This window comes from Corvus hawaiiensis, chromosome 12 (genome assembly GCF_020740725.1).
Source record: "Corvus hawaiiensis isolate bCorHaw1 chromosome 12, bCorHaw1.pri.cur, whole genome shotgun sequence".
NCBI lineage: Eukaryota > Metazoa > Chordata > Aves > Passeriformes > Corvidae > Corvus > Corvus hawaiiensis.
This window is the reverse complement of record NC_063224.1, coordinates 21,192,504-21,206,602: the sequence shown is the minus strand read 5'-3', so window position 1 is coordinate 21,206,602 and position 14,099 is coordinate 21,192,504. Positions and strand designations below refer to the sequence as shown.

Genomic DNA, 14,099 nt, shown 5'->3' with positions numbered 1-14,099 from the left:
CCCTCTTCCTTTCCCCGTTGGCTGAGATACTAGGAAAGTACAGCCTTCCCAAACCACCTATCCCCACTTGAACCTGTCATTTTATCCCAAAGTTCAGAAGTTCAGGCTTGTGCAGACCCTTTGTCTGTCAAACAGTCTGGGTTCTGTAACAAACCTTGAAGTTGGTAGAGACATTAAGACCCATTTCAAAGACATTAAAACCCACCCCCTCAGCCATGGAATTGTTTGTAAAGACATGAGCACACATCTTTGCTTTCAATTTTAATTCAGAAAACAAGACATCACAACTGATTAGCAAACAGCTGATTAACAAAAACAGCTTTGCTGGACACTGTAGTCTGGCTTAGAAATCTTTTATTATGTATATTTAATGCTTTAAAGTACTAATGTGTTGCAAAACTAATACACCAGTACAAATTTAGCAATTATGTATGTGTGCCAAACTACATTGAATCTACTTCAACCAGTACAGCACTTAAAAACAACCTGGTAGGTATAAAATACTTCACTGAGTAACTTCCTCTTCTGGAACAACTTCCAAAAGCATCTGGAGGTGCATAGTGATGGGCTCTGAGGAAAAGATTTATTGTGAGAGGCTTTATCAGAGAGAACAATATTTCAATTCAAACTATTTTTCTAAGTAAGAAAATTATCCTTCTGCATAGTTGTTTGTCTTACCTGTATTCCTATTTCAAAATGAAAAATAAAGGATGGGGAATAAACAGTCTTAATATCCAAACTACAGCATTCCACATTTCCAAACTTACATTAGAGTACAATACTTCCAATTACGTAATTTAAATTATAATTCATTACAATTATTTAATTATAATTAATTCTATTAATACATTATAATTAATAGGCCCAGGGGACAAGAGAGACAGATGATGGATTTTTTGAATGCTGTAGAACTACTAATCCTGTTGTATTCAGCCAGTTCCAATTAGCCTCTTAGAAATACCTGTGTATCCTGTTTTACCTGAGATAATATCAGAGTTTCTCTAGCGACTATGCAATCAGTTAATAAATGGTCATGCTGGGTTCTTGCAGCTTTCACTATAATCAGCACTGGGATTATTTTTTTATCTTAATGCTGTTAACATTTTCTTTAGTAAGTATTGTAAAATTAATAATCAGAGTTAAGAGCCCAGTGTTTGGTGGCCTAAGAAGTTATGTCTGCTAATCTTTAGTTAATCGCTAAAGCAATGTTTTGAAATACAGATAACTGAAAAACTAACTTTACGGACTAATTAGTTCCGTGAACTTTAAAAGTCGGTTTCTTTGTGCTACTACAGTGATGTGTTGTTTTTTGTGAATTAAGTTTAATTTTTCCTCAAGTCAGACATTACTTCTTTTCAACAGGAAGAAGTAAAATACAGTCTTCAGTAAAGCCCACTACATGCTAGGGAAATTGTTTCCCCCCACATCCTGCTCATGTGCTTTAGAAGGGATGGACCAGATAGTGAGCTTTATTATAGTAATTAATCTCAAGTTTAGTAAATGTTCTGTTGAGTTTGGAGCTGGCTACCTGATGTATACTTACTTGATATTTTCTGGGGCCAGTTGAATTTGAAATGAACAAAAAGTACATAAACTATAAGTCCACTAAGTATAAATAAAATACAGTACAAATAGGCCAGTTCAGGTGCACTGATGATTGGTGCCAATACCAGTAAAATTGAGGCCAGTGTCACTATGACAGGAATGATGATGGGTATCTGCAAGATACAAAGAATAAAATCACTTCTTCATTCTTTAGCTGTTCTTACAGAAGTTTCCTGTATGAAAGAATATTTTGATCATCTTACGCATTTTTTAATTTTAAAATTTCTGGAATCAGACAGGACAACTGAAGGAGTAGCAGAAGTATGGATAGGGAAAACTCTTCTGCTAAATTATTCACTAAGATCTCTTTGTCTGCATTTCAAATTGCAGTTTACAAGTTTGCAGTTTAATAAATGTGGGACCTGACTTATGTGCAATGACCTGGGGTCTTATTTTGGATATTCTTTCAGCGGTAGTCTGCTGACTGCAATTACACATCTCTGAAAATTTGGCTTGTGCCCTGTGGTCTATACAAGTGAAAATCAACATCTTTTCCCAGTCCTTATGAGCTTAGTCCTAGTGCAGAACTACTATTAAATAGCTAGATTTCAGGTAGGGGGAGTAAAAAACGAGGATAATGCGCAAGGGTCCCGGTTAAATATCCAGATACTTAGGGTGAATCCATGCTACAGCATCTATGGAATGGAGGAAAAGCCATACAGAACTTACCCTGATAGGTCTCCTGAGTTCCTTCCTTGTAAACCTCATAACAATTAGTCCAAGTACAGTTAAACCATAAAATATCCAGACTGCAAAACTGAAGTAATTTATGAGTGTGTCAATGTCACCAGGAATAATATAAATAATAGCAATGGCACCCTAAAAATGAAAACAAAAATTAGTATAGTCTATTATAGAAGAAGGCTGAATTTTACTTATTTCCCAATACTGTTGCATGCTTAGTGTTCCAGAGAATGAACTGTGAATGTTTTTGCCTAAACATTTGGGTGTAAATGTATTGCAGCACCTTTAAAGATTGTGACTACATCCTGTCAACATGTGGTTATTTTTGTATGTAATCTTAATTCCATTTTAAGTCAAAATGCTTATAATTTTTATGCATAAATCTGTTTCATTGTCAATTTTATATCTGGAAGATACAAAATGTATTTTTAGGTTTTTAATGTTACTGGGATTGAATAGATCTTGTTTTTCCTTGAAGATAAATGGGTAAAATAAAAATAACAAGATGTTCTAGATTTATTCTTAAATGTATTTACTGACTGGATTTTTTTTAGTGAGATGTAAATTTCGTATGTGGAGGAAACAGGGCAGTGATAGCTTGCTTGCAAGCATCCTGTGAAAGGATTCTGTAATACTAACCATTCATTTAAGTTTTTGATTTCATGCCATTGATCCTTAACCATTTTGATTTTTAAAATCCAGTTCTGGAATGAGTATGTTCAATTTACAGAAGTTGGGGGTTTTATGTAGTCTTTTTTCCAAAATGTATTTAGCAATTTTCTTGTCTAGATAGTTAAAGATATGTGTCAAGACTGCTTGTAAGAAACTGTGAAAGTATGTATTACTGGAGAATTTTTGTTGATAATTTTTCTGTACTTGGAATATATACTTACATAAAATATGATAGCAGGTGCTGGTGTTAAGTGCTTAACACTAATGTAAGATAGTACCTTTAGCATGTGCCCTTCACGACCTGCAACATAAACAAGTCTGACAAAACAAAAACAAGGCAATGTAGTTAGTGTGGCACCTAGACTTTAAGTGGCACTACTAAAAATAGACATCTGACTAATTTAATCAGTATTTTCTTTGATATGCATTGGGATTTAAAGAGTATTGTAGCAGTTTAAAATAAGGGAAATAACCAGTATTAAAGCAGTGAGCTAAAACAAATTCTGAACCAGTATTAAAATAGTACACTTGAAATTAATTTCAGAATCATTATTTTGCACATATAGTTGAAAATTATTTTGGGAAATGTTACCTACTGTGTCCCTTTTAATTAAATATTTCCTTTTTCATGTGCTTCATAGCAAAAACCTATATTGACAACCTTTTCTCTAAAAATGGCCTTTACATCCGCATTGTTTTCAGGTGGTTTTGAAATTTTAAAATACTTTAAATAGTAAATGGAAGCGCTGAACAACTAATAGAAAGGAATAGCTTCTCAGTTACCTTTGCTGGTGTAGTCATGTTTTTACTGGTAACTTTTAACTGTTTAATTCTCATCTTTAAAACTGATGATTGATGAAAAAACCCTTTTGTGCTATAGTGCTATACCTGCATAGAATTGAGAAGAGACCATGTTTTCTAATTTTTCAAACCTGAATAGCCACTGTTTATTTTTGAAAATTAATCAATAAGGCTAGATTTACAGGCAATTCTAAATTACATTTTTTATAATGTGGATCAGAAGAATGTCTTTATGTCTGTAGATACATGCATATAAATTTTTCCATCCTTCAAAAACTTTCATTTGAAGATATTTAGAATGGGAACTTACCTGCCTGCAGTAAAACAGGTGCCATTGGCAGATCCAAGTGTAGAAAATACCACAAAGAGAGGAACTATCCAAGAGGCTGGATAAAGGACTCTATCTCCAAATGTCTGGGATATGGGATTAAAATTAATAATTTTGGCATTTTAACTACCATTTAGTATATTCAGTAATGTTAGAGCCTCTTTGTAGGTAAAGTAAATGGGTATCTGAGCTATGTTACCAACAAAAACATGTTATATATTTTGTGTTCTTAAACAAGATTTAACTTGATACATTCTTTGCTGTAACTCCTGGTGCAGACAAGCTGCTGAAATGCACAGAAGATCTAAATTTTAAAAGCTTTTATTTAAAAAAAATTTAAGCATTTCAACATGTGTACTTCTTCACTTTGCTACCCTATATACTGTTTGTTTTCCCCGAAGACGAACATTAAAAAAATTGTTGCATGACCTCAACAGTTTTTTCAGAGACATGGAAAATTTACTGAGCAGAACTGAAGGGACAGATGTGTTTTTTAAGGTTTCAGAAACTTACATAGTTTCTAATTCTACCTGTAAGAGTGTATCTTGCAAAAATGTAAAAATTTTATCTTTCAAATTTGTTAAGAAAAAAACCCAAAAAGAATAAGGGGGAAGTGAATGATGGACCATTTGCTGTTATCTCCAGAACAACAAACTTTGATCTACTGTCATTTGGCATGTGCTTCTTTCTCAGAAATACTGAAAATGGCAAAGCAACTGTCAAATTTTATTTCTCTTTCCATCTTTTTGATGCCTATGGAAAGCAGTCACCCTCTGAGCTGCAATGTTTACAAAACATTTGCTGAAGACTGTACTACTTTTGCTTCCTTCTTTTATTCCTATTGGGATATTATAGAACTACTCTTTAAATTAACCATTACTGAAATTTTAGATTAAGAAATGATAGTAGATAATGGGGGGAAAGGTGGCACTAACATCTTACACTAAAATTAATTTTATCTTAAAAAAAATTAATGGAACTGAATGACTTACATGACTTCAATGCACACAGCCTTCTTCAGATGTTCTATTACAAAATTAAGTAGCTTACCACAGCAACTGCCTGGGACTGCAGGAGTTCTGTTGAAGTCATTACGGTGAAATAGGAAATGTTTATCAGAACATAACAAACCGTAACCAAGGGGATTCCAATAATTATAGACAGTGGTAGATTTCTAAAGAATGGAAAAGTAAGATCCCATCAGCATTGCTGTATCACTGGTACAGTTGTCATAGTAAACTGTGGATTCTTTCTTTTCCTGATATGTTCTTTAGGTGTATTTACTTTTTTTTTTTTTACTGTAGAACTAAGGAAATCAGGATTATAAAAAGAAAACTATAAATTATGCAAAGATACAAAGCCTGTAATACAGGCTAATTAGCTTTGTCTGTTAGTGCTCAAACCTTGAATAACTAGTGCTTTTAAAAAACAAACCAAAATATATGCTTGCTTGTAGAAAAATATTTAGTGTTTGATTTTTGCCAGTAAAAACACTGCTTTCCTACATAGTTTTACCTGTAAGGATTTTTAAGTTCTTCTGTGATGTAATTGAGTTGATTCCTGAAAGGAAAAACATTCATAGAGTATTTTAGCAGTCAGGTGTTTAAATATGACTATACTATAAGGTGAGGTGTTATTTCTTGTGTTATTGTTTTTAATCTTTTCAGTTTAAAAAAAATTTAAAAAAAAAGTACAATCAAACTTTTAAGTGGGAAAACTGCAGGACAAAACCTGTGTGAGCTTCTTATCCAAAAGTCAGCCTCTTGATTCACCATCTCTTTCTGCATTATCTCTATTATCTCTGAGACTCTGAAATCTTGGATAAAATATCCCAGAGTAATCAAACAAAAATTTGGTAGACACTAAGATTTACAAGATTGCCTTTCAACTTCAAGCTTTGCAGTATTTGAGTTTTTTCATATAAAAGCAAAAGTGTGCTGAGGGCAAGGAGTGAAGCAAGTCTGCTGGTGTTTCACAGTGGTTCTGGAAGTCATACTAGCATGAAAACCTTTCTAAGGATTATACCTATCTGAATTATAATTTCCAAATACTCGTTTTTGCTAGAGCATGTAGACAAATTGAAACAAGGTTTTTATATTCATCTGCTCTGAAAATGGGAAGAGTTAGTATTTACGGTTCAAAAGGCAAATTTTCAAATGTTAGTGCCTGATGGTTACATACACAAGTAATTATTTAGGAATTAGCTTCTTTGCCCTTTTAAAAAGTCCATATGAGTGCCTGAATTAGGAGACTTACATGCCTGAGTTGAGACACTCAAGCTTGGAAATAGAACCTAAAAAAAATCTATTTAAAAATAAATTCAGTTTCAGAAGCTTTTAAGTACAGACCTATATGCAGATTTTTGCAGTTTGTACATTTAAGAATATCAGTGGATTTGTGCCAACAGAACACTATGCCAACTGACATTCCCTAAGAAAAAATCTGCAGGTTGAACATCATAATTTCTGATATAATGTTCTTTTTTATGTTCTCCTGTACTAATCAAACACCACTACATATTTTGCAAGAAATGGAATTTGATGGGGTAACCTGCAGGGAAAGCTATTTTGCCTAACCCACGGGAATTAAACTGTGTTATATCCTCCTCATCACTTCAGTTTCTAAGCACCTTCAGCAGCAAAGCAGTAGTAGTAGTAGTCCTTTTGGGGTCTAATATAATTTCTTTCCCTAGTAAACAGCAACTAAAAGAAGGTGGAGTTTTGGGGGGTTTTTAACCAAACGAGTGTTCTTTTTCCAGTACTCATCAAGACATTCTTAATAACAAGTCAGTTGTTAACTTTTTCAGAGAGTTCCACAGGGAGAGAGTAAACCAGTTAAAGGCTGTTAAAGTGTAACTGTTAAGGCTAATAAAGATTCCTTACCATCCATCATACGCCCAGAGTCCATTATAAAACGCCAGACTGATAGAGCTAACAGAAATTTTACTGTCCTTGAAAGAATCTTTGAAGTTTTCAGTTTTTCCTGCAAATAAGAGGAAGATTACTGATCAGTGTTAAAACTAATTCTTGTAATCCCCACCAGATGAAAAAACATTCCAACATATGTCTCATGTTTTGAAACTTTTCACTTTAATTAATACCCTTTTGTATTAATTGATTGGTAGTGTTGCATTTCCCACCCATCCCCGTTCTCTAAAAGAAAATACCATGGTTTCCAAAAGATGCAAAACTAAAACTCTGAATGAAGAGATTCAGGGCTGTGCCTTATTACTGTGTCACTTCTGTCAGTGGGGAACTTTTTAATGATCATAGCAAAAGCTAAAAGAATTTTTTCAAATAATGTATATTTTATTACCTTTTGCAAGGAGAACAATTCCACTTACAATAATGATTGTGACAATGATCATTTTAGCAGCTGTGAGAAAATTCTGGAGGTAGCTTCCCAGCTTCACACTCAGTGAATTCACAATTGTAATTACCACTAAAAGAAATCAAATTATAAATATTTGCATTGTTTGTCAGAATTTAAAGAAAAGGTGCCCCTCCCCTTATTTACTGTACTGCTTTTCCCTCACACTTTTTGTCTATATTATATACAGTTTTTAATTACTGTGTTTGGATAACTTTTAAAATAGTGAGGAAAAACATATTTATGAATTAGATTTTGATAATACCTTTTACAAAAAATATTTTGAAGTTGCACAGCATTCTGATAAATAAAAAAAATAGTATTTCCACACTTATTTTTTCTTCCTTTTCTGCTAGAGATAAGAATTATACAGCTGCATCTATCTTAATGAAGAATTAAAAACCCCTTGGACTAGGAACAAACCATTTTTAAACCTATCCTTTTTACGTTGTTGAATTAGTTATTGTGGGAAGGACTTACTGGACTGTGTCTTAAAGATTTCTGGTGTCTTTGTGAAGATGAACCTAAGGAAGTTTCAGGGTACGGAAATGCACTTACTGATGGGGCCAGACACAAGTCACTATGCAGTTTTGGATCTGGTCTGTCTTAAAAAGTGTGAGTCTTACCAATAGCAGCTGCTGCAAGACACTTGATGACAACTTGGGGTGGATCACAACCTGGATAAAAAGGGGCTGATGCATATTCTGCAAAGCTGAGACAAATGATTGCAAATGAACTGGGTTTTGTAACCAGTAAGCTTGTCCAAGAAAACAAAAATGCTGGAATTGGGCCAAATGCCTCCATAAGGTAAGGATATTCTCCCCCAGACTTTGTGATCATTGTACCAAGCTCAGCAAAACAAAGTGCACCTGAATAACAAGAAAAGCAGGTTCAGTTAATACACTTTTGAACCTGGGACTGCTTGAAGAGATGATCACTTTTTAATAGGTAGAAAAGTTAAGGAAATTTATATATACAGTGCATCATTACTCTCTTCAAGTTTCTGTATATTTTACTGTATATGCAAAATAAAATTTTAATTACTTGTGAGCAATTGAAAAAAATACCCTGGAATTATTAAGATGCAGTCTAAAAATTACTACAATTGATGTTTCAGACTTCACCAAAACCAGTACAAACAAACATCGTGATTTCATTGGATTTCTGTTTAAGAAATGAACACTATAAGAAGTGTTTAAGTGGCTGACATACCTTTTGAAAACCTCAAAAAACAGACTTTCTGCACAATTTTGAAATAAAATGGCTGCTAAGTACAACATTAAAGTACAGTGATACTTCCTGTTCTATTGCTGTATGTGGCATCTTGAATTAAAGGTTTTCTGTATGCTGTCTGCCTTGATACAATGCTCAAAAATTTATTTGTTTTATTTCTTGAAATATTTTGAGGTGCTTAGTGCTAAATTTTCAGATAACAGAGTTAGAATCATGGAAGTAGAAAGCTAGCAGAAAATACCTAGCTCACTACCAGTAAATTTCACATATTGCCAGTTATTTAAGTAGAAGAGTATTCTCTTTATTACAGTCAGTGGATGAAGCAGGCAAAACTAAAACTTTGTTTCAAAATAAATTGAGAGTGTGATTTACAATTTTAAAAACTTAATTTGTCTTCTATAAACACCCTGTTTTAAATTTATGGTGGAGTACTGCTATGCATATATACAGCAGGATTTAGTTGATTTTGGTCTAGGTGCTATTAGCTAATTTGTGAAATGACAGTAGTATGCAGAAACAGCAGATATAAAGATTTAAGGCAAAGATTCAGATTCTTTGTTGACTGTTTTACCTAATGTTGCCAGAACTCCACAGGCTGCCCAGATGGTTAAACAAGGACCCACAGCTTCAACATTGGCAAGCACTGATTTTGGAGAAACGAAGATACCTGAACCAATAATTGTACCAACAATCATACAGATTCCACTAACGAGGCCCACCTTGAAATAAAATGAGATGTATTTGTAAGCAATTTCTAGTAATTCAGCAATTACTTCTCAGTATCATAGAACTATAGTAGTTGTCATTACTGATTTATTTTTATTGGCTTTCAATATATCGTTCTATAAAGAAATATATTAAACAATTTTGCAAGGTTTCACTCTTCTTTCCAAGATCGATGTGTACCCTGTGGTGTACTCCTGCTGTTTTCAAAAGTACATCTATTTGTGTTCTGCCTGCCTGTGTATTTCCTTTATTAAACTGTCTTTTGGATTGGGTCTCAAATATAACCTTGGATGGGTGAATTTGCCCTTTCCTCTCTGATTAAGCAATGACATTCTGTTACAAGCAGTTGGTGAATTCTGAATTTTCTAGAATTGTCTTTCATGGATGGAGTCTGCTTTTGTTTTGTTTTTTTCTTTTTGAGCAGCTGTTTTCCTCTCCTTGCTTTAAATATTTGTGCACAGGAATTGTGTTGATACTGCTAGGTGGTGGTAAGATCATGTTCTCCTAAATTTGTAGTGACCTACAAGTGGCACAGGCAACTTAATATTTTCTGATAGTTATGGCTACTCTAATGACATCAGTATTTTTCCAGTCTTGCCATCAAACTACATCAAAACCACCTAGAGAATCTTTTTCCAGGTAACTTAAATTAATTTTAAGAGAAATGCCACTCCCATCCTGAGAGGAAGTGATACAACTGTTTTCTAAAGCATCTGTAATTTTCTGGAGGAGACAGATTTTCACTTGTCTTCAAGCACCAGTGCCTATTTCCTGGCTGTAAACACTAACAAATTTTCATAAACAATGAGCTGGACAACCCACTACAACTTCTGAAAAGTCCATGTGGAAAAAAAAGTAAAGTTTATGAAATGCCTCAGTTATTGACTTAGAATAAGTCTTTGAATTCTTTTTATATCGGATAACTTAAATGACATATTCCTAGGGTTTTATTCTGTTTATATCAGAACTATTTAACTATAGTAATTAGCAGTTTCTAAAAATTTAAACCAACCACATTGTTGAGATATTAGCATATTTCTGCTAAATTGGGACACAGTAGTGGTTTTTGTAGGCTGATGCATATGCACAAATGCCCCCTTCTGCCTCCCTCTGCCAACCCCTCACACGTGGATCAAAGGGGAAAAGAAAAAGGTTTGCCTGCTTTTGTAGGTTCATCGTTTGGGGTTCATGACTCTGAATGGATTGTCTGTCCTCTCTTCCTTTGTGCTCTCCTTTTCTTTTCTTCAAGCTTTCTTCACCCATTTGTTTTTCTTGTTGAAATTTCTAAGGAAATAAAAACAAAATCTCACTCTAGCATAATAATGTTGCTTGACTTTTGCTGATGATGTGGGTCCAAAATAGTGTAGGTAAATATTACCAGGAAACAAACACATGCACACACTCGCTCAAAGGCAAAGGACTTCCATCGAACTGCCTACTCAGAGAAGAAATCGAAGAGGAGAAGTTATGTCAACTTCTGATGTCTGACCTGCTGTGGATTTTCCTCATACCCACCCGGCAAGTGAATGTCTGTGTCTTCTATAGCAGACTACATTCAGTTTCGAGGATGTCCTTACTGGAACGATCAAGCTTTTATAGCCGGTCCTTCCTCTGTATTCCTCCAAATGTCCAGACAGATTTTATCTTGCTCCCAAAAGCTAGTCTGTTTTCTTCTTATCTGGGAGACCTTCTTTCTGTTCTTCATTAAATTAGGCCCTGCCTCAGTTCCTTGGAGATGGAAGGATCTGATAAACAGAGTGTGGGCTACTGTAATTATCTAATTAGCAACTCTTTGCCTCAGGAGTCACCAGTCTTCTCTGTGTTGATTCAGGATGAATGTCTTCCACTCAACGTTTTGTCCTGTTTAGAAAAGGAATGTAAACAGTTTGTTTTTAAATTTTAATTTAGACTTACAATTTTTTTTTGTGAGGATTTTGCTTGTTTCCCCTAGTATTGGCCTACAATACAGTCTGAGACAGTGAAGGAAATTGATCGGGTTAGGTCCTGAGTCTCTAAAGTGGATTCAGTCAGAATCTCTTCTCTCCTAAGACTCTACAACTATAATTTCTTGAATTTGAATGCTGAAGATCAGTATGCTTTTATACAGATGGTAACCCTGGAAGGCATCATGTCTAGGAAACTAAGTTGGGGTTTTTTGTAAATTAAGTAGTAACTGGCTACAAAAACTGCACCATTTTAAACTGACAGAACACCTATCTCAGTATTGTGGTCTTCAGAAACATTTGGGCTATAAAAACATCTTTTTGATGTTTTTTATCTTTTGAATTAAAGATTTTTTTAAAGAATCATAACAAATCCAACTTTTAAGATTAAACCTATGATAGAAAACACATGAAGAATGCAGGGCTTGGGTCCCTGAACTTCATTATAGCTTTGTGCCCAGCATCTCTCTTTTAAAGTCATGTATTTAGACTGCTTCAACTATCACCTTTAGCAATTCTTGCTTTCACTTACCTTCTTTATTTATATTTGTTTGGTGTTAATCGAGTCCGGGAATTCTTGTCAAGTGTATTTCTCCTATTATTTCCCAGCCAGTTACAAGCAAGGAATGTCCATATCTGAAACCAGAATATGCAGGAGCAGCAGCTTAAGTACAGAGGTAATAATTAAACCCATTAAAAAAGGTAATCATTAAACCCATTCTCTGCCAAGAAGCTTTGAGTTAGGAACCACAGGTAAACTGATAGTCCAAGTAGTTTATCTTCAAAAACAAGTAAACCTGTCTTTGTTCCATTTGTGAGAATGTTTCTCCAGTGCCTAAGTAGTGTATTACATAGTGGGAGTGAACCATAATTTGGAGAGTCTATTTTGATGATTTTTATAGCAAGCAGTTGCTAATTAAGGAAATGCTTTGGAAAGATAACCTTGAAGTAATTGTCATATTATGAGTGCATTAAAACCATCTGTACAGATGCTATTTGAATCCTATAAAAATAGCTGATGTTTTTATCTTGAGAAGGTAGAGAAGCATGAGAAAAAATGTTTCCTTTGTTTTTCATTAACCTGAGGCAGCTGAGTGGGCAGCTTGTGTTCCCTTTGCTTGCAGTTACAAATATTTTCCATTTTTGTAAATATTTAAAAATCTTGCTTCAGTGAAAAATGCCATTCTCTATTTCTGTGCAGTTGTATATCCAGGGGAAAAAAAAGTATTATTATCCTGAATTCTGTAATAAGGCAACAGCTTTCATTTGAGCTAGTCATCCCTAAAACACTTGAAAAAAACCCCTTATTCATGTTAATCACTTAATTGTTTTTAGCAATGCAGTTGAACAACTCCTTTGCTGTATGATATTCAAACCCAAACCCCTCTAAATGCAGATGAGTTTTTCAATAAATATCTACTGTTAAAAGCTAAAAGATGTTCAGATACTGGTTCCTGATGTTAACATTTAACGTTTGTTGCCTTCTTGAGATAATGCCTCATAAACAGGCAGTACAGGGCTGGAAACAAGACCAAATTGCTTGGCCTGAGTATCAACAAAACTATCCTAAGCATGACTTGATAGTCGTTTTCCTCACTTTTTTTTTTAACTTTTTAAGCATGCAGGATTGATCAACAGGAATTTCTTCTGTAATGATGATGTAAATCTGTGACTAAACATGGACTCTTAAGAATATGTGAAACACTTGTTTCACATGCCTCATTTGGGAGCAGGTATTATGTAATGTACTTCTGTGTTCCTTATACTGGTAATTTTGAAATGAAGATTTATAATCTTATCATTCCTATGTTGTTCATGAAATGCTACAGAGACTATTGAAATAGCTAATGTGAAAAGAAAAAAAGAATGGGAGGATCATATTATGGGGCTACCATTGTCCATTGAAATGAAGCAGGCACATCTTTCACATCATCTCTACCCTGCAACTTCCAAACCAACAAAAAAAAACAAACCTGAAAAAACATGTAATTTTGATGAAGATAATGGGGTACGTAACCTTTAATGTTCTGTTAAGTAAGGTTTTGCTTGGGAATTTTTCTTAGATTTAGTGTAGGTAGTCTTTGATTTTTTTGTGTAGATGTATGCCTCAGTTGTCTTATCCTTCTCCTTCAGATCTGTACTCCATTTTGTTTCTTCAGGTCCCATAAAAGCAACATTGAAAATATGTTGTTTGAGTTTTTGCCTAAGCAACCGGTTTCTTTAGTCAACCTGGAATGTCCATCTGGAGAATTCCCACCTGTTCAATAGATGTCTTAAGTCTCTGCAGTGATTTGACCTTAACTAGTCTGTGTTTCTTTATAAAAATAGAAAAGTATCTTCGTTTATTGTCTAGTTTTGTTTTAGGGGTTACTCTTCTTGGGATGTTGTAAACCTATTAAAAGATTTGCAATTTTACCAGCAGTCCTTCTTTTCCTCAGCCACTGAAGTTAAAAATAAACATTGATTTCAAGGATTCTAATAGTATTTCCTTCATAGACAAGAGAAATGACATTTTACAGCCCTGGGAAAAGAGTCCTTCCTTCTCAAATAGGTACACAGATGAAGAGATGAAGGAGTTCTAATTCCAAAGGACTACACAGGCAAACACTCCAGGGCTGGTCCTATTTAAACACAGTAGTTTGAACCTTTTCAAAGGTTTTCAAATTGTACCAATTAAATTGTAAAAAGTAACTTTCAGGAAACTTTCAGGAAATAGCAAGGGCACAGTGTAGAAATAC

The 14,099-nt window shown here is 34.2% G+C and overlaps 1 protein-coding gene across 2 annotated transcripts; it reads right to left on the bottom strand.

The window, feature by feature from the left end:
* Window positions 1-337: 337 nt before the first annotated feature.
* Window positions 338-12,117, bottom strand: SLC7A9 (solute carrier family 7 member 9). 2 transcript variants are annotated; one of them, XM_048316525.1, is made up of 14 exons: window positions 11,894-12,117; window positions 10,934-11,278; window positions 10,577-10,702; window positions 9,264-9,411; window positions 8,086-8,328; window positions 7,406-7,531; window positions 6,973-7,072; window positions 5,606-5,650; window positions 5,141-5,264; window positions 4,073-4,176; window positions 3,183-3,279; window positions 2,275-2,424; window positions 1,544-1,718; window positions 338-570 (listed from the first exon to the last, which is right to left on the bottom strand). In XM_048316525.1, exons 3-14 carry the CDS (start codon window positions 10,679-10,681, stop codon window positions 506-508), a joined length of 1,482 nt encoding a protein of 493 aa, XP_048172482.1. In that variant the 5' UTR covers window positions 10,682-10,702; window positions 10,934-11,278; window positions 11,894-12,117; the 3' UTR covers window positions 338-505. The 2 variants fall into 2 exon arrangements, with proteins under 2 accessions (XP_048172482.1, XP_048172483.1); XM_048316526.1 differs by lacking the exons at window positions 10,577-10,702; window positions 10,934-11,278; window positions 11,894-12,117 and having other exon boundaries at window positions 8,086-8,171; window positions 9,264-9,326.
* Between the last annotated feature and the right edge of the window lie 1,982 nt (window positions 12,118-14,099).

Coding starts and splice junctions, on each gene's coding strand:
- SLC7A9 (XM_048316525.1), bottom strand. CDS start 10,681: ATGGGTGAAGAAAGCTTGAAGAAAAGAAAAGGAGAGCACAAAGGAAGA. Junction 7,073..7,405: donor AATTGTTCTCCTTGCAAAAG/GTAATAAAATAT, acceptor TCTTATTTGCAG/GAAAAACTGAAAACTTCAAA. Junction 2,425..3,182: donor CACCTGCTATCATATTTTAT/GTAAGTATATAT, acceptor TTTCATTTTTAG/GGTGCCATTGCTATTATTTA.